Source organism: Chinchilla lanigera, unplaced genomic scaffold, assembly GCF_000276665.1.
Source record: "Chinchilla lanigera isolate Chin_1 unplaced genomic scaffold, ChiLan1.0 scaffold00031, whole genome shotgun sequence".
NCBI classification, from domain to species: domain Eukaryota; kingdom Metazoa; phylum Chordata; class Mammalia; order Rodentia; family Chinchillidae; genus Chinchilla; species Chinchilla lanigera.
The window spans coordinates 3619302-3644705 of NW_004955432.1; the positions used below are offsets into that span (position 1 = coordinate 3619302).

At 46.0% G+C, this 25404-nt stretch overlaps 1 protein-coding gene and 2 pseudogenes across 2 annotated transcripts in view; 1 reads left to right on the forward strand and 2 right to left on the reverse strand.

Annotated features, from left to right (window-relative positions):
• Window positions 1-6846: 6846 nt before the first annotated feature.
• Window positions 6847-25404, reverse strand: part of Idnk (idnK, gluconokinase homolog (E. coli)) — a 21138-nt gene continuing 2580 nt past the window's right edge. Inside the window, exons 3-6 of one of the 2 annotated variants that reach the window (XM_013516000.1) lie at window positions 23222-23252; window positions 22772-22858; window positions 9342-9385; window positions 6847-7537 (exon numbers count right to left, since the gene is read on the reverse strand). In XM_013516000.1, the coding sequence (XP_013371454.1) occupies window positions 7189-7537; window positions 9342-9385; window positions 22772-22858; window positions 23222-23252 (511 nt within the window). In that variant the 3' untranslated portion in view covers window positions 6847-7188. The other variant, XM_013516001.1, reaches the window with a different exon arrangement.
• Window positions 16295-19513, reverse strand: LOC106148903 (annotated as a pseudogene).
• On the forward strand, window positions 23323-25394 carry LOC102018632 (annotated as a pseudogene).

A 25404-nucleotide genomic window follows, 5' to 3' on the forward strand; every position in this document is an offset into this window, starting at 1 on the left:
TGTTATAGAGTGTACAGAATTTTCTGTGTGGAATTAGAGGGGTAGGATTTACTTTTCTGACAAATCCTAGGTGAGAACCGCTGGACTAGGGAACTTGGGTGGAAGCAGGGGACCCTTTTAGGAGGTGGAAATCTAGAGAGAGATCATAGGCGCTCGCGCTATGTTGGTGGTAGAGGTGCTAAAAAATAGTCAAATTTGCAGTGTGTTTTAAAGACTGAGCCAATAGGATTTACAGGTAGTAGGAGTATTGAGGGTAAATGCGAGAGGTGAGTGACACCAGGTAAAGGTGGAGAGAACCAGTCCGAAGTGTGCAACCGCAAGGTAGGTGTGAGGCCGGAGTGCGGAGAGGTCCTGAAGCAAAGATGTGTGATCACAGGGAGACAGGCCTCCTAGGCTGTGTTACGTGCTGCTGCATCTGGGACTCGCTGTGGATCAAACGTTTACCATGGTGTAGTAAAGGGAAGGCTCCTCGACGTGACCACACGCTCAGAGCGGGGCAGTAAGATCACGGTTAAGTGCACCGAGACAACGTGAGCACAGAAAAATGGCGGTAGCTATAGGAAGGAGAGTGGTGGTGTAGAAGTTTGGCCTTTGTTTTTTGCGCCAGATGGGAAACAGAATGTTTGTATTCTAAAGGGAATGGGGGAGGCTTCGTGGAGGAACTGTTTCCAACCAGAGTGCACAGAGAGAAAGGAGTTACTCTACTACAGGCTTTGGATTCTCCCAGGATAGTTGAAAAAGAACAGCAAAAACTGGCACCTTTGCTGCATGGGCTAACACGAGGCCAGGCCAGCATTGTCCTCAGTTGAGGCTGTGAGAGGTGGTGTCTGTCCAGTCCAGCTGAACAGCTTGTGGAGGCGGACCCCTGAAGCAGAGGAGGGCAGCTCTTTCTCCACGTTTGTGTCTGGATAAAACTGAGTAGAATTTGAATTGAAATTCCTCCAGAGCTGGACAGGGAAGAAGCATCCCTGTTTGTAATGTAGTTAGTACTTGTGCATTTAGGCTAGGGTTTTTTTTTCTCACACATGTACTTGATTCCTTATCTAAAAGGGATGGAATTTTCACTATGTTAAGGTCGTCCAGTGTTTTACAACAAAACTACCCTACAGCTAGTTTGCTTAGAAATAAATCATCTATTTTATGAATGAGCATCTTGAGCAGAAATTTGTGAATACAGCAGTAGTGACTTCACTGGGTCTGGAGAATTCGCTTTTGGGACTCATCATTGTCTCCCCAATAAAAAATGTACCCAGGGGCCAGTGATATAGCTCAGCGGCACAAGTGCCTGCCTGGCAAGCGCAAGGTCCTGAGTTCGATTCCTGGTATCTGTATATCTATATCTATATATCTATACCCAGGGACTTGGTTCCTCTCGGCCTTTCCACAGAGTTGCGTGTGCCACGTGGAAGATGGCTTTAGCAGGTATTTGAAAATGAAAGGTGCCAGCCTTCTAGATCCTAGGCCAGTGTTGGCAAATCTATGGCATGCATGTTGTTTCTCCCATAAGACAAAAAAATGTTAATACTAAGTTTTTTTTCCCTAAAGCCTCAGTATTCTGGTTTAATTGCAGAGTTGGCACTTTGAGATAAATCAGGTTTGAGGTTGCACTTTGAGCACTCATCCCAAAAGGGTTTGCCTTCACTGTCACAGGCCGGAAACAGGCACCTTGCCCTTGCCCATATTGATAGTGAAGAAATCTTACTTAGGTCGCCCACATTTAAGAGAGAGGGCCAGAGCCCCTGTTGCTGGATGGGAAGAATGAGAGTTTGGCCATCTTCATCTACCACACACTGTAATCCCAGAAGGAGAAGAATGACGAGAGAACACTTTAATTTCGTTCTTCACTCACTGTTGATGCCGCTCTAGGTAGTAACTTGTGACCCTTATCTGACTCGGGTCTGGCCACTTGCTGCTCAGAAGCCAACCTTGGAGATGAGAGTTGGTAGGAAATCAGTTATATTCATGGGTGGGATCCTGAGCAGAGGGATGTTGTTTTCAGAGCTCCACATGCAGGGACTCAGGGATGTGGAGGGCTTTGATGGGAGGGAAAGGTCAGCGGGGTCCCGTGGGCAGGCTGTTGCTGAGTGGGGTCTGCATCATCCGGGACGCGTGTCTTCCCTTCTGTGGCCACAACACTATACACCTGGACCTCTTGGGGTAGCTCCTTCAGTTCTTCAGAGAGGTAATTTCCTGCAAATCAAACCTCACAGCAATTTACATGCTTTGTTGAAACACAGACTAGGAGATGAGTTGCATGTTCTGATGTTATCTGGAGAGTACCAGATACTCTGGGTTCTGTAAATCTGAAAAAGATTACTTAGCAGCTATTATCTGCATCTTCTACATGTAGGTTCTCTTCAGAACGCCCGGTGAAGGAGGGGGATGTGTACTCTCATAAAAGCTGTGGGGAGGGTTAACAGTAACCTTGTGCCTGATAACCTTGGAAAGGATTACTTGCAAAGGAGTGGTCACTGTTACAACCCAGCTGCTTGTCTGATACTGTAGAAGGAACAAGGCTTTCTTGACTGTGAGTCCCCTTTGGGAAACTACAAAGCGTTTATTCTAGTCTGCTTCCTGCATTGTGCTGGCTCAAGTCCTGTGTGGAAGGCCTGGGGAGTCATCTTGTTCCTTCTTTTAAACAGTGTGGTAAAATAGACATAAAAATGTGAGGGATGTGGGTCAGTGGTGTTAAGTACATTCACACTATTGTATAGCTGTTACTTTCACCCAGCACTTCTTGACAACCCAAAGGGAAACTATGTAGCTGTTAAGCGGAGGTCCCTGTTGCTCTGTCACTCCTCACTCTGGCCTTGCGTTGGCAATGTGTTGTGTCTCTGTGGGTTTGTCTGTTTTGGATATTTCATATAAACAGAGTCACACAATCATGGGTTCTCTTATGTGTGGGCTCTTCGTGTTTTCAAGGGCTGTCCATGTTGTGCCATGTACTTCACTGTTACAGCGCAGCGACCAGGGCATATCTTTGCTGTCTTAGGCAGTTCACAAAGCAGCGATGTTAAAAGTGTCTTCAAATCCAGAACAGACCACAGCCTGCCTATCAGTAAATCCTGTGTGGCGCCTTTCTGTGCACCATTGCAGCAGTCAGAGCTCTGCTTCTGAGGGAAGATGAGGTAGCTGGTTTGCTCTTAGGGTCTGTGCCGAGAAATACTGACCTTTAAACCAGGAGTCACTTCTAGGTGGGAGGGCTGCGGGGGACACTGAATAGGGGCTGCCACCTCACACTCTCTCTCACCTCCCCAGGTAGTAGGGGCAGACACCTGAGCTGCAGTTGTGCCCCTTCTCACACACGGTGGTCATTTGCTAGATTAATTTTTAAATTGAGATACTTTATATACCATCAAATTTGTACATGTAGTAGTTGTTAGTATACTCTATGTTGTGCAAACACCTCTGCTGTCCAGTTCCAGAACATTTTTATCACCCCAGCGAGAAACTTTGAATCTGTTAGCACTTAGTTCCAATTCCTACCTTTTCTGCCCCCTAGCAGCCCAGTCATACTTCTTGTCTCCATGGATGTGCCTATTCTGACCTTTCATATAACTGCATCACGTGATACGTGGCATTTTTTCCTGGTTCCTTTAACTTAGCACACTGTTTTCAGCATTCATGTAGCATGTATCAGTACTTTACTCCTTTTCGTGGCTGAGTGATACTCCATGGTAAGAACATTCTGTTTTTCCATTCATCAGTTGCTATCCTGACTTTTCCTTGTCTCTGTATATTCACCTGAAGCTGAACCAAGAGAAACATTTGGGAGAATTGAGGTGCAGGCTTTATTAAAAGGGCCTTAAGCGGCCTGTCATTTTCATTTTCCTCTGGGTAGACTGCCTCAGCAGCTTAGCTTCCCTTGTGGTCTGCTACACCCAAGTGTCCTTGGCCAGACAGGAAGTTCGTTCCACTCTTCCGTGACCCCTTCCTGTGGTCCCAGCCACTCTTCGGAGCTCCTGCCCATGTCGCCAGTCCCAATTGTCACCTGTTTGCACGTCACTTGTGGGCTTTCGTGCATCATCTATGGGCCTCTGGTCAGCACCAAGCCATTCTGAACTTCACCAGAGTCACATGCACCTTCTGGAGGGGTTCAGTACAGACTGCAGGCCCAGGCGGAGTCCTGCACCCAACTCTCCGGGGTTCCCAGCCCTGGCTGCGGTCGGGGACCTGGCAGCCTCCTCAGAGATGCTGGCTCCGTGGGCTGGAGGACACACAAATGATGGATTCTCATGCATCCCAAGGTTGAAAGCCGCTGCCTTGCCTTGTCTGTCTTTTTCTTGTCATTGTGACTGGAAAGGTGGCCCAGCTGTGGTGGAAGCAGCCTTGGCTTCATTCTGGGAGGAAGGGGCTGGGGGCAGGGGCACGGCAGGCCTTAAATCCCATCCTCTGGGCCCCGCTGCTCCCTCCCTTTCTTCTAAGGCCTTTAGGTGCGCCTCATCTTTCCTCCCTGCCTCGCCTCTGGAGAGCAGGGGCTCCGGGTCACTGCCTCCGACCCTGCAGAGTCCCAGTGACAGCCTGGTCTGGACTGGGCCCACTGGTTCCTTCCTCTGAGTCTGCAGGGGAGACTCATCCAGCCGGAGTAGTTAACCGGAGAATTTCTAATGCCTGTGTCAAGAGAACTAGGCTAGGTGGAACCTGAAGCTGGGCAGCAGGCCCGGAGCTGGGCAGAGTGGAAATGCTAGGGCTCATATTTTCCTAGGCACGATGCTTTCTACCCAGAAGGCCTTTTCATTCCACTAGCATTCACTGGTAGCTCCTGAGATGGATTGTGCCCTTGTAAAAGAAAATGCAGGACTCCCCGTGAAGCACTCTGCCAGAGCTAACCAGCGGGACTGTGGCCTGGCCGGAGGAGATGAAGCGTCCTCCCGTGCCATGGCTCCAGGTCACAGCCTGCACAGCCGTGCCCCAGGGGCCGCCTCCCTGCACTGCCCCCTCTTCACCCGCATTGGACCCACCACTGGTGGCTTTTGCAGAGGAGGGTGGGCAGTGGGCACACCCCCGGTGTCCTGAGAGGCACGCTCTCCGGACCCCATTGCCGTCCCAGCAAGAGGCAGACGGTTTGTGAGCCCTGCCGCCTACGCGCCACCTTTGCAGTTTGCTATCTCCGCAAACCAAGTACCGAGTTTATCCCAAAATGACCCACTCTGTTTAAATATACAGTTGGCCCCGTGCCCATGGGTTCTGTATCCAGATTCAACCAGTCTCAGAATAAAAACTTAAAAATGGTATCTGTCCTGGCCATTTTCTTGTCATTATCCCCTAGACAATTAACTACCTACTTGCATGTGTACTCCGTATTAGAATTATAAGTAATCTAAAGATGATGAAAGTATAGATTTTTGTAGGTAATATGTAAATACTGTGTCATCTAACTGTGTGTGTATTTGTGGTGCTGGGGTTTGAACTCAGGGCCTTGGGCGAGCTAGCACTGAGCTAGACTCCTGGCAGCCCAGTGTTCGTTTATGAAAGGACCCGAGCATCTTTGCAGATACAGGGAGACGGCAGTGTGTATTCTTAAACTGTCATGTCACTAAACAGAAGTCTTAAATACAGAACAGTGAATTGTGAGACTACATCCACCAGAGGTCTGAGCTTACAGCTGCCTCTGTTGGAATGGGAGACAAGTCAGTGCTAGAAGGTGAAGACACTTGTACCCAACAGGTGTACTCAATGTCACATCAGCGTAGTGGCAGATGAATGTCAGGGGACCCCTTTGGATCACATGCTTAAGGCACTGAATGCCTGCCCCTCAGCACTGAAGCCGAAATCTGATGCCTTGTGCATTCCTACCGTGCCACACACTTTGTGCTGATCACTGAATTGTTTCCAGCTCTCACAGTCTGCAAATTCAAAGACATTCTGAGTAAGAACTTCTCAAGTGAACTATTTTGTCAGCTCCCCTACCTGAAAAACAATTTTCCCTAATGTAATTGCTTTTAATCTTTATCCTGCTAAAATAATCCTTTTTATCATCATAAAAGTTTTGGCCAAACTCTTACCTTTAACTTGAGAAACTTTAGGCAAATAGCTGCATCTTGAGACCATACTTTTATTATATTTTGGAGACAGGGTCTCACCATACAGTTCAGGCTGGCCTTGAACTCACAGCAATCCTCCTGCCTCAGCCGCCTCAGCTGTCACACCCGGCAGAGACCATATTTTGAAATAATAAACACGACACATTTAAATATTGTACTTTTTCTTGTGTGAGAAACCAAAAGCATAAATAGGGACCAAAACAGATAATTGGGAAGTAGGAGGTAAATGTTCAAATGCGAAGGAGAACAAGACGGGGGAGAGGGGGAAGAAAGGAAGGGAAAAAGAGAAAAAGGGAAACAACGCTGTAAATAAGGAAGGGAAGAGGGGTTGAAGGGAGGGGAGGGGAATGGAAAAAATAAAGATATGTAAGGTACAAGTTCCTTACAAGGAATGTGATCATTATGTCAAAAGTACCAATCAAATTAATTAAAAAATAAGTCAACTTTCAAATTTCAAAAACTCTTTTTAGTAGTTATGTAGTTTTCTGTTTAAAGTACACCCACATACATGATACAAGTGCTTAGCAGAGTGCTGTTTGAGTTGACAGAACTTTAGCCAAGAGGTAAGAAACTCGGTTTTGCTGCTGATGAATGTGTGTGTGTTAGGCTGCTGGGTGCACTGGGTAAAGCCTGCCTGTGCTGCTGTGAATGGCCTTTGGGACCTCAGTTTGAGAGCTGCTGCTGTGAACCATAGCTGGAGGACAGGTTGGCAGAGTTAGGTTAGGTGTGTGAAGTGACTTGTGGGTAGGTAGCCAATTGTGCACATTTCCGCTCCTGAGACCAATTTCTAGGGGATGCCAAGGACAGCCAAGTTTCATTTATTATAAACATACAGTCACGAAAGAGAATGTTCCAAACAAGGTAGTGACTACCAGCATGGATTATCAATTTCCTGTAATAACTTTTAATTGCATCACATGGATTTCAGCTTAAATTTCAGGGTTTCATTTTCCTTCCCTTTCCTCCCCACCATGCCAGCTACATCACAAATCCCTACGAATGCAATTAGGCAAGTGTATCTTAATGCACTGTGGTTTGCACTTTAAGAATTTAGAACACGAGGGCAAGGAGACTTGGGCACGATTTGGAATGGGATAGAGCGCCACACCTGCTTCTGTTCTGGACCACTGACAGCAAATGAGTCTCACTTCATTTTCAGAGTTTCCGTAACTCTAGTAACGATCTCTGAAAGCGTTTTGTCCACACTGATTTGGATGAAGTTTTCTGGAGCTGTCGGGGGCTCCAGAGTCTCGAACTGGGACTGCAATAACTCAGGGGGCATGAAATGTCCTTTCCTTTGGAGTAAGCGTCCAGAGATGACCTTGAATGAGCCGCTCAGATGGACCACCAAGAGCTGCACCTCGCCCAGCTTCTCTTCCTTGGACTCCTCGCATTTCAGAGGTGCGCTATCTTTTCCTCTTATTAGGATGTCTCTGTACATTTTCTTCAGGGCTGAGCAGGCTAGAACTACACGCTGTCCTGAGGCTGTATCTCTGTTTTTTTCAAAGGGGGGAGGATGAACAATGATAGGAAAATAGTATCAATTTTAGGTGAGGACTCCTACTTCTCTGCCAGTAGGTGTTAGAAACAAAGTTTAAGCACCAGGCACACTTGGCTTTGGGTTAAAGATCTACGATTAGGGACTGCGGTCTTGAGCAAGGTTCACTGCCCACGTGTCCCTTGTCACTGATGGGGCTGGTCAGGTTAGCCACCTGCAGAGCAGTGGTAAGAAGTTGACTGAGGTACCTGGGATACAGGAGTGCTCAGGAAGGGTCCTTCTGCTCCTGTGGACATGGGGTGCAGCTCAGTGTCAGCAGTAATGCAGGGCCAGTGGCATGCACCTGTGCTGGACAAACAGCTCAGCCCAGGCCCTCCACAAAATGTCCAACATCTTGCTGCTTCCCATCCACTGTGCAGTGAGTGGGGGACCTGGGGGAGTCGTGGGAGAAAGGAGTGTGGGTCCCCGAGCGGGCAAGGCAAGCACAAAGTGAGATGTTTGCAGGGACACACCAAGGGGAAAACGTGAGGCAGCCTGACCTAGCACTAAGGGAACCTGAAGAGTAGACCCCAGGGCCCCAGGGCCCACTGCAGTGCGGCTGGCAGTCACACTGGGGCCAGGAAGGGACTCTAAAGGTAAGTGGTAAAGGCTGGCCTATCTGGTTGAACGCTATCTTCAGAACGTAAGAGTTCTGGCAGGGCATGGTGATGCACATCTGTCATCCCAGCAGTCGGGAAGCTGAGGCAGGATTGCTGTGAGTTTGAGGCCAGCCTGGGCTACATAAGCCAGTTCAAGGCCAGCCTGGACTACACAGGAAGACCTTGTCTCAAAAAAAAAAAAAAAAAAAGTTCCGGAGTTGAGTTGGTCCACAGCAAGTTAAACTGGGACCTAGTGAGGCTTTGCTTATTCTCAATCTAGTTTGTACCCTCCTGGCCAGGGGCCTCACTTCTGCTCCCACTGCTGCTCAGTACTGTTATAAAGAGACTCTGCCAAGTCCACTGAGGACAGAGACCCAGATGGGCAGGAGCTCCCAAACCCTGAAACCTTAAACCCGAAGCCCCTAAATCCAAACTCGAGGCCCATGTAAAGATGGGCCCCCAGCTGTGTCAGTAAGGTGTGAAAAAGCACACTGAATCTTTAGTTGTAAACATACCGGTGTCCTATGGCCCAGATGGTTTTGGTTTGACAAAACATGGCTTCATCTTGGACAGTAAGATTTACCCCCACCTCCACCTTTCCTTCATTCCTCTCCAGTCTCATCCAGCGTTTCCAGTGGTTAGCTCAGAGAAATGATTCAGAGCTGCACAAGGCAGCTCCCGCCCTGGCAGCCAGGTACTTGCTTTCTTACAAATGCCCCAGGCCGCCTTGGCTGTTAGAGCTTGACAGCCAAAGAAAATGGTGACTTAGATGGACGATATAACAGGGCTGGTGTCAGTTACCATTCTGGTGATGTGCTGTATATTAGCCATCCTAAGTGTAACCCGTGCACCATCTTATCCCCCACAATATTCTGTGAGTAGGAACTATGTGTAGCTCATGTTATTATGAAGAGCGAGCTGTGGAAGCCATATGGCTGATGGGAACTCCCAGCTAGTACTCACCACGGAGCAGACAGAAACATGGCCCCACAGCCCGGCTAAACAGCACGCCATCTGCGGCTGCTGGAAATCAGCATCATTACTGAGAAGGGCATTCTATTTCTGGGATCCTTTCTCATCAGCCAGTTGTGATTTTGAGAGTGCATCTCCTCCTATGCTTTCTGATGGGGTTTTTCACTCACTGGCTAGATGATCTCTTACCTTAGCAAAATGTCATGCAGGTTGCAGAGCCATGGGATCCTGTCCTGGAATCAGAGCAGACATAAATGGACTTCTCACAAATGCTGAGGCCCAGAGAGAGAGACACTGGCTATCAGTGGTTCTTTTCATGCTAAGACCTGCTGGCCCTCCCCTTGAGTTTGTGCGTGTTTAAATCTTTCTATGGTTCTGATACATGGACTAAAAATCTCCTGCTGCACCGCATACATTCTCCAGGGACGCTCACAGGCAGATGAGCTCACACACTGCTATCAGCTGGGCTTTGGTCCCCCTCACCAAGCCCTCGAAAACCAAAACTCTCCTCAGAAAGATGCATTTTAAGAATTCTGTTTCATTTTGTTTTTTGCAGTGTTGGGACTGAATGCAGGACCTCACAGGATAGAAAGGTGCTCTATCACTGATAGAGGAAGACAGGAAGTTTATACGCACACCCTATGGTGTCTCACAAAGAAATCTCCTTCATGGGGGTACACTATGAATACTGGCCATCCTACACTGAAAACAAAGATGAGAAAAACCACTTTATTAGGAGAACAAACATATGGAAAGCAGACTAAAGCGTACAAAGCAAACCTCTATATACCAGTGATGCAGCTTGAGCAATTTTCTAATCACAACTTATTTATATTATGCCCTCAGCCATATGCTTACCTTTGGGCCCTATCCTAAATTAGTTTGATGCTTACTCCAGATACTTGATGTACAGTATTTTTAAAAGTTCTTGCTTTTAGGCATTTGATGCTACCATTTTGTTTAGGGTTTTGAATGTATATACTATGTGAGATTGTCCTCCTTTGTTATATAACCCGTATTAAATTCTGTATCGAGGTTATATTAGCTTCATAAAATAAGTGGGATAGCTTTCCCCTTTTCTCTATTTTTGCAACTGCTTATATCCACCTGAAAATACTTGGGCCTGGGCCCTTTTTTGAGGGGAGATCTGACCTCTCTTTAAGTTTCCAGGCTGGCCTTCAACTTGCAATCCCTCAGCCTCCTAAGTGTGGGGATTACAGGTGTGTGCCACTATGCCCTGTTGTATTTAGATTTTCTGTTTTTTTTTTTGTAGTGCTGGGGACTGAATAAAGGGCCTCACACGTCTGGTTTTCTACTCTCGCTTCACTTTGGTGAGTGTGATGTTCAAGGTGGCAGGATGACTCAGCGCCTATTCACCCACCCACCCACCTCCTCTTGCTCCTGCTCTTCTGTGCCGAAGGACTCAGGATTGGTCAGGCAGTAAGGACAGTCAGTCCATCTCGGCTCACCTCAGCCCTGTTCCCAGGCCTTGGGGGCCACTGCCACACTCGCAGCTGAAAGGGCACACTCTGCACAAAGCAGTTATTTCCATCACCTTTGTCACTAGTGCATGCTTGTACCGTCCCGGGTCTGTGTCCTTGCTTTAGTAATAATGGCAAGTGAAACGGAAGCAACAACGTGAATTAACAGGCAAAAGCTGTACTTGATAAGGGAGAAGACAGGGAAAGGACTCTGGCCTGCATAAAGTTGGAGGAGACACTGATCAGGGGTTCACACTGCCCACGCAGGAAGGAGCAGGCACTGGTTTTATGGGGTGCTGCAGTGGGTGGGGGTCTGGCCAATTCCTAGTTTGGTCCTGATTTCATAGCTCCAGAGAAATCTGCAGGCTCAAGGAGCGGTTCTATCCTCATTCAGTGGCTGTCTCTGCTTGGAGTGGTCTTGGTCGTTGCAGGACTGCTTCTCCTGCACCCCAGGTGACTTCCGGTTCAGGATAATGGCCAGGACTCGTCAATGTTGCTCCCCGGGGAGTGTGGAATGGAATACTGTAAAAGCTGCTCATCGGATGTCCCTATGGATCTTGAAAATGACTTTACTCTTATCTCGGTGTCCTCCCTCTTGGAGGGGGTTGAGGTAACCTAAGTAAATGTAGGGCTGACCACCTTTGCTCTGGCAATGTTTAGACAGACCCCTGTACACGAGGTGAGAAGGATCTGACCCACAGCTCATAAAATAAAGGTCGAGCTTTGCTCTACGTTTCGTTATCTCCTGGGCATTTGTAGGCCCAAGTGATGAGTAACAGCTTTTAGCAAAAACTATTTACTTAAGTTCCCTGCCAGCGTCAGAAGAAAACACAATGTGTGCTTTCATGGGTAACTGGTTAAGGGCCCCGAAGCATGTCTGCCTTTGGTTCTCACTGCGGTCTCAGACTGCACCGTGTCTGCAGATCTCTGGCCCTGCCGGTTCCCAAGGCAGAGGTGGCTCCGGCCGCCAGGCTTCCATTGGGCTGGGAGAAGCAGATGGTCCTGAGCAGCCTCTGTCACCAGATCAAGGCCAGCCAAGCTCTCTTCCCCACAGTATTCTATTTTTGTATGGAATTGTCCAGTTTTTTCTGTCTTCAAATTTAATGGCATCAGGTTATTCACTGTGCTCTTTTCAGTCCCAATTTTAATTATCTTTTTATTTCTTCTTGATTATCCCTGCAAGAGGTGTTTTTATTTTTCAAACAGTTAGCTTATGTTTGTCATCTCCCTACTTTGTTTTCACTAACTTGCATTTGTTTCCTTTTTTTCTTTTTTTTTGGAGACAGGGTCTCACAATGTAGTTCAGGGTAGCCTTGAAGTCACTATTAGCCCAGGCTGACCTTGCACTTGCAGCAATCCTCCTGCCTCAGTCTCCTGAGTGCTGGGATTAGAGATATGTATGCACCACCATACACAGCTCCCTTTTTCATTTATTGTATTTTCTACTTGAACACTTAGCTCGTCACTCATTTTTTTCTAAAATGAATTTGAAAGCCTATAAATTTCCTTCTAGGTAATGTTTTAACTACATCCTATAAATTTTGATTCATACTACTTTTGTTATATACTTATTTTTTATTATTTCCATTAGGATTTTTAACTTGAAAATTATTTACATGGATGTTAATTTTTTGTTTTCCTATTTATTTTCAGCATTTCTAACTATTTGGTAATATTTGAGAATTTGTTCATTTATATATAATTCAATTGAATTTGGTAAAAAATGTGATTGGCATGATGTTCTTTGTGATGAAGTCTTTTTTTTTGTACTGGGAATTGAACTCTCGACCTTATGCTGCCAGGTAGGCGCTGTGCCACTGAGCTAAATCCCCAGCCCTTGACATAATATTCTTTGGAGTCTGCAGCAACATCCTTTGTGGTACAACACACGGCCAATTGTTATAAATGTCTCATATGTACTTGAAAATAATATTTATATTTTTCATTAATGCATATATTTGGCTTGATGCATTTGTGCAGATTTTCTGTATCTTTACTAATTTCTTTTGTCTGCTAGTTCTCCCTTGACTTTGTATACGGCAGAAAATGTATTTTGCTCTTATTTTTTATTTTATTTATGTATTTATTTGGTGGTATTGGAGGTTAAACCCAGGGCCTTCACAGTTACCATCCCAGCCCTTTTTATTTTACATTTTCAAATAAGTTCTCCTTAAGTTGCTAAACTGCCCAGGTTGGATTTTAACTTGTGATCTTCCTGCCTCCAACTTCCAGAGTGCTATGATTACAGGTGTGTGCCACCATACTTGGCTTGCCCTTACTTTTGAGTAAGATTTTAGTTGGTGAATAATTTTTAGCTGACAGTTATTTTTCCTTGACAGTCTGAATAATTATTCTGTTGTATTTTGGGCCTCTACTGTTGAAAAATCTTTTCTTGTACTCAGCAAATAGAAAATTTATTTTTCTTTTTGGTGGCTTTCAGTGGGTAAAAACTTGTCTTCTATACTTTGCAGCTTTACTGTCAGTCTTTCTCAGGACTTATTTTGCATACATAGTCTGGGTCTTATGCCCTGGAAAAGTGTAAGTTATGATGTCTTTGAATACTGCCACTTACTCTATCTCCTGGATTCCTTTTGGCTATATGGAAAGCTTCTCATTTTATTGCTCATCTCTTATTTTTTCTTGAATATTTTATAACTTTTTTGCCCTCTTCTGCAGTCTGAGTGATATCCTCCAATCTGCCTTCTAATTCACTAGTTTTTCTTTAGCTATGTCTAATTTTTGTGCTTAGTTCATGCCCTGATATGTTTCATTTCTAACTTATATTTTTCCGTTCTTGTTCTGTGTTCTATTTCTTAGAGTGCATGTTTTTTTTGTTGGCTCTTTCTCACAGAGGTTTGTTTTCTATGTATGGTAATTAATGATTATAGTTTCACCTTCAGCAGATTTTCTCCACTTGCGAGAGTCCTAGATTTTTGTAGTTTCTATAGGTAGTTTCACCAATTCCAGATGTTTTATATGTATCCGCTTTTTAGGTGGGTGACTCTCTGCTATATAACATGAATTTGGGAGCAGTAGCGAGTCTTATTTCTCAAGGATGACTTTTCCACCTGTGGCCCTAAGATGGCCAGATGCTTAGGTGCTGGAGTCCAATGGGGGAAGTATTTTTAAACCTCAAAGACAGCTCACAGAAAGACTTCTGTAAGATATGCCAGCTGCAAGCTTCATACAGGTGCACAGACGCCTCCTCTTCATCTGTACACCAACATCAAAACAGCAGCACCTCTGCCTCCTGGCTGTATGGAGTGCCAACACCTGGGAAGGAAGTTACTTCATCTTGCCACTTTGATTCAGGCACCAGAGATTTTCTTATTTGGATTTTGACCTTGGCCATTTTTATTTTCTCTAATCTTTTCCACAAGGCCCTGCACTCAAGTTTTCCCATTTCTTATTCAGAGTAATTCAGTCTCCACTAAGTGAAAGTCATTCTACAGAGGCTATCACTTTGTGCTCAGCAAACCACAGACCTGCCTTAGGAAGCTGAGGAGTATTAGAAATAATGTTTTGAGTCAAACAAATATATTTTTAAGAGCATTGTGTGCTAATGCTGGGTTTAGGGTCCTCGAAGTTTTGCTAATTAGAGACCTCTAAGACATCTACAAGCTCAAATGCAGTAGCTCTAAAATTCACAAAAGGTACAAGGTAAATGATAACAGCCATGCAATTTATATCTTAAGTAACAACAGCCAAAATAGTGTAATTGTTACTCAGATTACAACTGTTGTTGCCATGTATACATACTGTCACTTCAGTGTATTTAACAAATGAAACATTTGCATATGTCGGCTCTTGTCTGGGTGACTTCGGGGAACCTGTGTGGTTACTTGTACACACATTAATAAGATGATCAGACTTACTGGCTCCTTCTTGCAGACCTTAAGAACTCTGCTAATGAAGTTAGAATATATGAGGGGACTCCTGTACTCTTACAGAAGAGTGTACTGCTTAATGTCTGTTATTAGCAAGATCTGACAGGATGTCATTCTTCACAACCTAGAGCGTCTGTGCAGGAAGAAAAAATACCCAGAGGGGCTACATTTATAAAGCTTTCAAAGCTGCAATTGCAACGTAGTGCTTTCTGGGCTGAGGGTGGGCAGTGAGAAGAAGTGTGCCAAGGATTAGAGGTGGCCGGGGTAACTGACTGAACTGTGCAGTATTTTGTATTTCTGGATGGAAAGCTGCTCCTGGGGAGAGGCTGTCAAAGTCAGTTCCAGCACAAATTTGGATCGCCACTTTCCTCCATCCAATTGTAAGTGCTGTGTGCTCAGGGGAATCAGTGGACATTTTCAGCTCAATACTCTAGATGTTACTCTCAGTCTGTGTTAATTTTCTTTTCTTCTATCCTCTTCCCCCTTTTTGGTGCTGGGATTTGGCTCAGGCCCTTATGCATCTAGGCGCACACTCTACCACTCAGTTACAGCTTAGCCCTGGAGTTAACTTGGAAAGTATCACTGACTTCCTCATCTTTATAAATTCCTTTCTTTCTTGTATTTCTCTTGCAATTAGCCAAGCTGTCCTATCATAGGCATGAACCAATAGAAATGAAAAAGGTAATACTGTTATATAGAAACAAGACTTTAAGATAGTCTAGTTTTTTTAGCTACACTGAGGATTCAACCTAAATCCCTGCACATGACTTTTTTTTAAACTTCTTCAGTGAGTTTACTAAAGCAGCTTCTCTAACAGAGCCTGTGACAGAACAGGGCCCTGGGCCTTGAAGCCTCACATGTGAGCAGCACATTTCTGTTCTGTTTACTACCCAGGGTTTCAATATCCTCTGCTCTCGGCCTCTCTCTTTTATCCCTTTCTCCCTCCATCCCTCTCTTCCTTTTTCTTTCTTCTTTCCTGCTGGGAATAGAACCCACTGCCTTTGCACTGAGCTGTATGTACAGACCTTTCTATTTTTTATTTTGAGACAGTCTTGCCAGGTTGCCCAGGTTGGGTCAGAGATCCTCCTGCCTCAGCCTCCGAAGTGCTGGGATTACAGGTGTGCACTATCACAGCCAGCCCTTTTCTTTTCCTTTAACCAACTATGATTTACTTCTTTTGGGGTGGTGATGGTACTGGGAATTGAACTCAGGACCTTCTGCTTGCCAGGCAAGTGCTGCACCGTTGAACTGTATCCCTGGCCCCTGATTTACCTCTTGAGAATCACTTGTTTGGTGGATAACCAAGGCTCTTAATATAACAGGAAAATTATGACCTTTGAGGTTATGGAGACTCTTCCCACTGTGTGTCTCTGCCCTAGTTACTTCACTTCTCTGTGCCTTTCTTGTTTACTGTAAGGTGGTGATCATGTATCATTCATTAAGCTGCTTTGCAGTTTAAATAAGAAAAGGAATGAAGTCATTTTAAACATTACTTTTTGGCTGATTTAATGTCTAAAAGATGCTACCTCTAGCTTTCAGTTTTTGGGAGTTTTAATTCAAGAATTAGGTAGGCACTGGGAATTAATTCCACAAACACTGAATTTTTTGTTTTTAGCTTTCAACTTAGCATTTATCACACACTCCAATGGAGGAAACTGCTAAGCCTTCAAAATACAAAGCTTCTGACAAAATTTTACCCTTAAGGACTACTGCTGTTAGCTGCCTAAAAACAATTTCATAGAAACGAGGAGAGAACAATAATTTGACAAAATGGTGACAACAGAGGGCTTGAGATGGGTATTTTGTAAAAGCATTGAAGTTCACAAGCTTGGAAAATATAGTCACCTTAAAAAACCTGTATTGCACCTAACAACCCCAGTCCTTAGCCATTAGACTCCAGCCAGCTTTTTACTTCCATCTCTATTTTTGCCACGTTATGTTTGCAGCTTTCTCAGTTTCCTCATCTCTATCTAGTTCACTGTCTTCCTAGCTACTACAACATACCTTTTCTGAGGGACTGTTTTAGCTAACTTATTTCAAAAGCATGAAAAGGCCAAATAATTGCGTGATTTTACTTAGAAATTTACACTAAGGAAAAAGATGCTTTCAGATTCTTACTCAAGTGTTATCGACATTAGCATGACATTTAGTATGTAAATGTTTAACAGGGAACTGCTAATTAATTTAAAATACATCCGTAAGAAATTAGTAAACCATTAAAATTTGTTTTCAAAGACTAATAAACAAGGCAGAACATATCCTAATCTGACATGTAATTTAAATTAATGCAGCTAAAATAAAACCATTTGTTCTCTGGGTAAAAAGCACCTGCTTTGTGTGTGCACATGCAGCACAACTAAAAAATACTGTACTTAGAACTTCACAACATCATAGTTTGAATAGAGGCCAAGTGTTATCTCCCTTTTCTTTCATGTGGGGAACAAAAATTCTTTTAAAAATCACCTGAAGCTTGGACAAACATTCCACAACTGTATGCCTCGGGATCCTGAGGGCTTGGAGGGGATCCTATACACAGCCTTCTGGATTTGGATGACACAAGCGAGGCTTCCACTGAGCCTTTTAGGGAGAACACCCCAGCTGGCACATCTCAGCAGCCAGGAGGATGCTGGCAGCAATCAGCGGGAGCCCAGCAGCTGTTTCTTCACTCGGTAGCTCTCCCACACCCACGCCCACCTCTGCTGTTACCATCTGCTCTTCTGTGTCCCAGTCCACACCCCCAAGTTGACCTCACTCGGAACATTCCACTTGAATTCTCTTTCTTGAAAATCAAAGCCAGAGTTCTGAGCAAGGACTGTGGGAAGAATGAGCAATGTGTCAGCAAGTGCTTGGACTGCACGCAGGGCCCCGCTCTTGACATTGGGCTTGTATTTAACCAGGGCTTCGGCCATCACATTTAATCAGGGCTACTGCACCAGTGTTAGAACCACACCGCCACCATCGACAGTATTTTTGATACCCCTCAAGCCATTTCTCATTGTCTTTGAGGTGAGTGCTTATTTGGTCCTCTGATCAATGTGACACAGCAGGGATGTTACCTTTCTCAGTAAAAGTGAACTTCCCTTCTCCTGATGTATGCTTATGTCCCAGCCAGTCAGGACTTAGGTCATCAAAAGAATTTAGAGCCCCCACCACAAGCAAGAGTCAGCCTCTCCATATTTCTCCCTTTAGCTCTACACACAGCTACTATGGCTTCTTTCGGCAGAGCATTAAAGAAAGGTGTCAATTCCCCTTCAATTAATAACAATGAATTCTTCTTCTGAACCAGACTTTTTTTTTGCAGTTCTATTATTTTTTAAACTCTATCTTTAGTGAATTTTCTTTCAGCTTTTACTAGTTTTTCTCTTCTGCATTCTCGTAGAAAAAGCCAGAGTTCATTTTTAAAATTTTTGTATTCCAAGGCAACACTGCATGTGAAGATGTATGAATTTCCCCTATTTTCTTTATAGTGGGATGCCGTGACCCATGGTCCAGAACCAGCCCTCTGATTAAGCTTGTATGGGTTTCAGATTTATGCTGTCTCCGTGATGTCAACCTTGAATGAACCAATAGGTCCATCCTTTCTTAAAATGGCCAAAATGGTCTCTATTAAGACATCTGCAAGTTCAGCATGAACTTTGTTACGTAGAGATGTTCTGGTCCCATCTGTAAGTCTGGCCATCTCCCTGCTCATCTTGACCTGTTCCAAAAACTTAAGGGCCTTTTCGTTCGCAGTTTCAAAACTTTCGGTGATCAATCTAGGATGAAGACCCCCAGAAATTAGAGATCTGTGTTTCAGCAGCTCTCCAAAGATAAGGACACTGGAAGTACTATCGTCACCAGCTGTCACCCTGGGCCGTTGCTACTTTTGCTACTAAGGAGGCTGTTGGGTATTGAATCTGCATTTTGTGAAGCAGCACATCACTATCTTTTGTAAGTGCCAGAAATGAGCATCTTCATGGTCCCTGGAACACAAGTTGGTCCTTGGCACATCCTGTAGCCCCAAAGCTGTGCTGATGACTGCCACTGCCACACGGGCACTGGCCACCTTGGCCTTGGGGTTCAGGGTTTTCATCCAGACACTGAATGTTAATATATGCAAAGCACCATACGGAGCAGTGGGGATATAAACATGAGTAGTGTCTCCCTTTCAGGTCTGAGTTAAACAAGGCTGTTTAAATGTAAATGAACTAAAATTAACTTAAAATGCAAAATCTATTCACTGGGTTGCATTAGTCATATCTTAAAGAGCTGAAGAGCCACATATGGCTACCATACTGGACAGCACGGCTGTATGACATTCCAGCCTTGGAGATAGCGCCAGCCTAGACAGATGCCCACCCAGGCTGTGACGCATTCGGAGGTGATCCTGATGTTATTACTCATGGAGTTCCCAAGCTGCCAGTCAACAAATCCTCACGAACCAGGCCCATGCTGTGCTGTTGGAGCAAGCAGGGAAGCCCAAGTAAGCTTTAGCCTCAGAGTTTGTTTGAAAACAAGGGCTCTTTTAAAAAAATAAATTCTCGATTATAAATGTAATATCTCTTTCTATACAGAAAACCTAGGAAGTACTGAAAACTTCACTCACTTGATCTCATCTTCCAGAAATATATACTAGTTGAATGCTGTAGTTTTTCTTCCTCTTCTGGGGTGGTGGCACAAAATTACTCTTTCCACGTGTCCTCTTCTCTGTGTATTTAAATTAACCAGCCCCTGCCTTCCTCCCCACTCATCCCTTCCCTCTCCCTCTCACAGTGTTCTGGCATTTTCCTCCACCTCTTCCTCTTCTCCATTCCCCCCATCAGCCTCTTCAGCACCCTCCCTATTCCCTAACGTTCCCCTCACACACTGAAACCATCAGCGAGGGAACCTCCTGTGGCTCTGGCTTAACCCGATTCACTGCATACAGAGAATGCACTGCCCCTGCGCCCCCAGTTCTTCATGTAGGGACTCTCAACAGTGACATGACCTTGAATATCAGATCCAGCATGCAAGCATGCTCATTTGCGCTGTTCCCCCTCCTCATTTTTTGTGCGTTTGGCTTTCGTTGTTCCTTGTCCATGGCAATGTTTGGAGGGTGCACTGCTCTGCAGCTCTGCTTCAGGATCTCCTTGTTTTGGTCCCAATTTCATCAACTGTAATGAGATAGAGATCTCTTCTGTTCTTCATGAACATCAAGGACATGGCGCTCATGTGTCCAAGTCCTTCCTCAGACCTCTGCAACAGGTCCAAACTCCTCAGCACGTCACTCCAGGTCTTGGCCAACTGGTGTCCCGTCAGTCGCCTGAGCCCCTTCATACAGCAGCCCCCACAGCCCTGCTCACAGCGCTGTGTCCACCTCCTCCACTAACCCAAGCCTCAGGACACAACCTTCATGTCCCCGTTCACCTCACCTCCACCCCCTGCTTGGCAGGCCCTTCTCCAGTTGGAATCCTGTCTATCCTGCATGCATGATTCTTTTCGTAAGCCCTGATCAGAAGGGACCTCCTGACCCACTGTGCCGTCTTAGCCCTTCTTAGTATCTCTCTATGGCCCCGATCCCTGCCCTGAGGGTGAGCAGACTGGTTATCTACTGATCTGTCTCTTCCACCAAGTTGAGATCCCTGTTAGGATACAGAAATGAAGGGCACCACATTAAGTACTGGGGCCAGAAATACAAGTGTGCCCTCCCTGGGCACTGTTCGATTCACACAGTGTGGCACTGGGTGCCAGAACAGGGGGACACAGAAGCCAGTCCAGCTGGGACCTGTCCCCGCACTCCTAGACCCCCTATGTGCCTGCCGAGAGTGTAAGTCGGGTGCTGTCTACCATATCCTCTCCGAGGTCTGCCTGACTTTACAGCTTCTCCTGGAAGCGTTCAGTCACACAGTGTGCAGAGCAGTGCCCTCGGCCACGGTTTCAGGTCAAACGTGGTCCAAAAAATATTAAATGGGAAATTATAGAAATAAATAATTCATAAGTTTTAAATGGCTTTTATTATAGCACTAATTGCTCTGTTTTATTATAGTAATAATTGCTCTGTTTTAGCACTTATCATTCAGGGTTCATCTTTCACTGCCTAACTTCTCAGTTAAACTCTGTGGGAGACATGTATGCACAGGAGAAGCAAAGCGTACACAGGACTTGGCACTCTGCATGGCTTCGGGCACCCTGGGAGACCTGGGATATAATGCCTATGGGTAAAGGGCAAATACTTTTTCTTCCAGTAACCAATAATCTTTTCGCCCGTATATTATTGCCTCTTCTTCTGAATTCTACCTACCACATTCACGCTGGTTACTTTTTATGTATGTGTGTTACTGGGGCTTGAATCCAAAGCCTTTGTACTGAGCTACATCCTGAGCCCCTTTTATATTTTTGAGACAGTCTGTTAAGTTTCTCAATTGCCCAGGCTAGGCTTGAACTTGGGCTCCTCCTTACTCAGTCTCTGAGTGGGTGAGTGCCCCTACTCCCAGCTTACACTTCCTACTTAAAAAGTATCATGAACAAAGATGTGTGACATTTTAAAGTTCACTCAAGTTGCTTCACTTGTTGTATAACTTACCTTTTATTTATTGTCACTGAAGAGAAATATAAAATAATACCTGCACAGTCACATTTTATGTATTCTTGAATGTTATCTGCGTGTTTGTATGCTTTATGGGTGTGTGTGTGCCGGCGCGCGTGCGGGGCTGTACCATAAGTAATAAAATTACATTTGTTGAATATTTTGAGCACCATGCTGTGCGTATTATTCCTATGATCTCACTGAATCCTCCTGTAACTCAACTGAATAGGTCCTGTTGCCATTCCTACTTCACAGGAAGAAACGGAGGCACAGAAAGATGAAGCCATTTGCCAGTGGTCACATAGGCCTGTGCTGGGCCCACGTGCCTCTATTATGTTTACTTCCAGTATAAGACCACTATTGTATCTAAATTATTATTATTTTTTGATACCCAGACTCAAACTCAGGACGTTGCGCTTGCCAGGTGGGCACTGTACTGCTGAGCTGTATCCCTGCTTGGTACCTTTTATGGTTCCCTTGTTCTGCTTCCTAAAGCCAAAGTTAAACGTTGCAAACTGAATTTTGATGGCTCAAGGCTTAAACCACTGCGAACTTACACTGCACCCTCTCAGAAAAGACCGCATGGCCTTTGTTCCCTGGGACCAGCCAGAGAAGGGCTATGGCTTCGGTGACTCGGGCACAGCACAGGGAAGGAATGAGATGGCACCAGCACAGCTGGGGCAGCTGAGGCCACTGGAGCTGAGCATAGGCACTGGTCTTTGGCCACTTCCAAGTGTTCCTGCCCTTTGGACACGCAGCACGTGGCAGGCCCTTCCAGCCTCTCCCAGTCACAGCTAGTCGTGCCAGCTAAGCCACAGTCTCTACCTAGTCTGAGAGACACTCGGGTACATGGCCTGTGGCCCTGCTATTCACTCATGCACTCTAAAGCATGCCCCGAACACGTCCTGTGTTTACTGCATGTCAGGCCTGGAGGTACAATGGTAACACAGAAAGCCACTGTACCTGCCCTTTTGGGGACAAAGTCTAGTTGCAGAAACAAACATTAACTAAACTCTCAGAACATCAGTTGCTGAGTTGCAGCTGGGCCCTGGGCAACACACAAGTGGTGCATGGAGAACTCCTTAGGGAAGCGGATCAGGCAGGGCTTCCCTGAGGGGGTGGCGGGACTCGAGATCTGCAGGGTGAGGGGTTCCCCTGGGGAAGGGGGAAGGAGGCACATTCCAGGCCAGTGGGAACACTGTTCCAGGAGGGACTGAGAGGGCCGGGGCGGCCTGTGTAAGTAAAGAGTGAGGAGCTCCTAAAGGAGGTTGGAGGCCAGACTACGGATATTTAGGAATTTAGGTGCCTTGGCCTTGACCTTGAGGTCAGCTGGAAGCATCTTGAGGGGCTTAGGAAAGAGTCTGCAAGACCCCTCTGGCCTTGGGTGGCCTCTGCCAGGGTCTGGGAATGGAGGGAGGCTGGCGGGACCTTGGATTGGATGTAATGCCCCCTGCCCTCGCAGGGGCTGCATTTTGCAGATTCCAATCCTGCAGCAAGGTGTGGCAGGCCCTGCCCATGCCGGTGCAGAGGTGGCACTGCCCCACCCGAGTTAAGAGGAGGGCTGGGCTGGAGCCAACATGCGGAGGGCCACTGTCACCTGGCTTCCTGGGCACCTGTGCACGGGTTATCCCATGACTCACCAAGTGCTGCAAGATGTCACCCTGTGTCACCCTGGTGGAATCGTTTGTTGGACATGGCCAACCTTACCTGGTCACTCAGCGGGACCCCGTTTCTCATCTTCATTCGGTTCTCCTCCGGGTGGTAGTCATCTGCATCATAGAATTTCCAGCCCAGCTTCAGGAACAAGGGAAAGGGTGTCTGAGACAGGCTGTACGGCTCTTGTGACAGCCAGCGTGGAGTGAGTGACCAAGAGACATAGACGCAATCCCACCACCCTCTTCCTACCACCTGCCAAGGATGTCCCCATCCCCAGAGACAAGACGAAGAGCATTGTGATGCCACTGTACAACCTTCACCCCTGGGCCGAGGCAGCCCCGCTTTTCATTCATCACTATTTCTAATCACCCAGGAGAAAACCAAGTTACCCCAATGGTTGCAAGTGAGCAGAAGCGTGTGCACAAACCACTCTGGGCCAGAAGAGAGAGAAGCAATGAGACACAATACAGGATGTGCACCAGGCAGGCTAAGGACGGCTACCTCGGAGGCCAGCATGGCACCCACGGTCGACCTGTGGAGAGGACACAGATGTCTCAGTCACCGCCCCTGCCAATGTGTGTGACACTTCTTTCCTTGCTAGGATGCCTGGGAAGCAGATGGCATTTAACCCCAGCTGGGGTTACAATGCCACCCTGGGTTAGGGATGCCCTAAAGCTCTGATGTCCTCAAACCTGGCCAGCTTGGAAACCAGCCTTCACTGTTCTCTAGGAAAATCAACAGAGACATAACTAGTCAGTTGCCTGTATTTTTTTTCCAAAAGTCAATATATCAGATATCATTACCTGAATAACCAGTGTTATGGTGTCTGTTGTACAAATATTTACCCTCTGAGAGAAAATACTGAGTAAAATGATAAAGTTACGCTGAAGACGTTGGAGAGGGGGTCTAATGAGGGGGTTAATCTCTAGCAATATCCACGTAAATTTTGGGGACTCAATAGCATCACAGCACTGTCTGGGTTGAAGAGACACACGCTTAATAAAGGGCCTGAGCCTATGACTGGACTGACTAGGACTCGCTAAGATGTGAATGTGGGGTTCCCCACACAGCATCTCGTAAAGGTCTGCTTGTGCCAGTGGGAAGGGCTCAGGGCCAGGGTCTCAAGGGTGGGAGATCTGGGCCGCAGCCACTGTTCTGCTACTAAATGGCTGCATTCTTGGGCAACTGGCTTCCTCCTCAAGGGGAACTGAGCTACATCATTTATCCTACACTCGCTTGTATTTCCTTTAGCAGCTGATCTCTACTGAGCGCCCCCGCTTCCCAGGACATAACGATGAGACCACAGTGAGGGGTTTCAGACATCCTGAGGCTCAGTCTAGTGCCATGGGGTAGGGATAGAATCGAACGAGTTCAAGGCCAGCCTGGACTACACAGTGAGACTGTCTCAAGAAAAAAAAAAAGTTAAAAAATGAAAAGAAAATGGGCTGGGGATGTAGGTCCATGATAGAGCACCCCTGTATTCCATACCCAGTACTGAAAATAACAGATTTTAAAATATGAAGAAAACTGAGCTGCTTCCTGTGGCCTGAGACAACCCTTGGGCTGGTGCTGGGACTTCCCTTGTGTCATGGTCCCCAAGTGCCAGTCTTCCCACTCTGACAAAAAGCCCAGACAACCTGTGCCCAAGTCTGTGGATGGGCCAGCCTGCTGGGCCTGCCCAAGGAAGAGAAAGAACAATATAAAGCAAGGGAACATACTGATGAAGTACAAAATAAAACAGACTTAATGAACAAGCCACCGAGGAGATAATGAAAGTAGAACAGCAATATCACAAACTCCGCCAACCATTTCTTTCAGAACTGCTTGCCAAAGTCCCAAATTCTGGGATAACAACATTTGCTAACCATCCGCAAGTATCTGCACTGCTTGGGAAAGCAGAGGTGGAGGCAGCATTATTTGACCACAGTTGAAGTGACAGAATTTGAAGATGCAAGATCAGGTTACAGAATAGATTTTTATTTCAATGAAAATCCTTTGAAAATAAAGTTCTCTTCAAAGAATTTCATCTGAATGACAGCGGTGACTTCCATTGAAATCCAATGGAAATCTGCAAAGTACTTGACAAAATGTTCAAGTCAAACAGAATAAAGGCAGTAGGAAGAGGCAGCATGAAGACCCCACGCGCTTCTTTCCCTAGCTTCCTGACCACTGGGATGCGCGTGCAGAGGAGTCAGAAGTCACTGAAGACGATACTGGGCCAAGTCCAATGCAGTGCTACTGGTTCCTAATGTGGATGACGAGGAGGGGCAGGAGAAGATGACAATAAAGAAGGACTAGAGGGCCGGGGATATAGCTCAGGGGCACAGCGCCTTCCCGGCAAGCGCAAGGTCCTGAGCTTGATTCCCAGTACCGAAAAAAGACTGGAAGACATTGATGAAGGGGTGGGATGGAGGTGATGAAGATGAAGATGATGAAGAGGAAGAAAAGGATGAAGGACAGGACTAACCAAACACTGACGGATTCCAACTTTAAAAAAAAAAATTTCTCCAGTCCCTGGGCGCAGGTTACAGTCTCTCCCTGCCCTTGTGCTCAGTTGCTCTGTTCCTGAGGTCTCTTTTCTCAAATACTATGATTCTTGCTCTATTTTGTGGGAAGAAACCTTGAGCAGAATACAATGGGAAAGAAGCTCTACAACCTTTGGTCTAAATTCACTTTTATCCCTT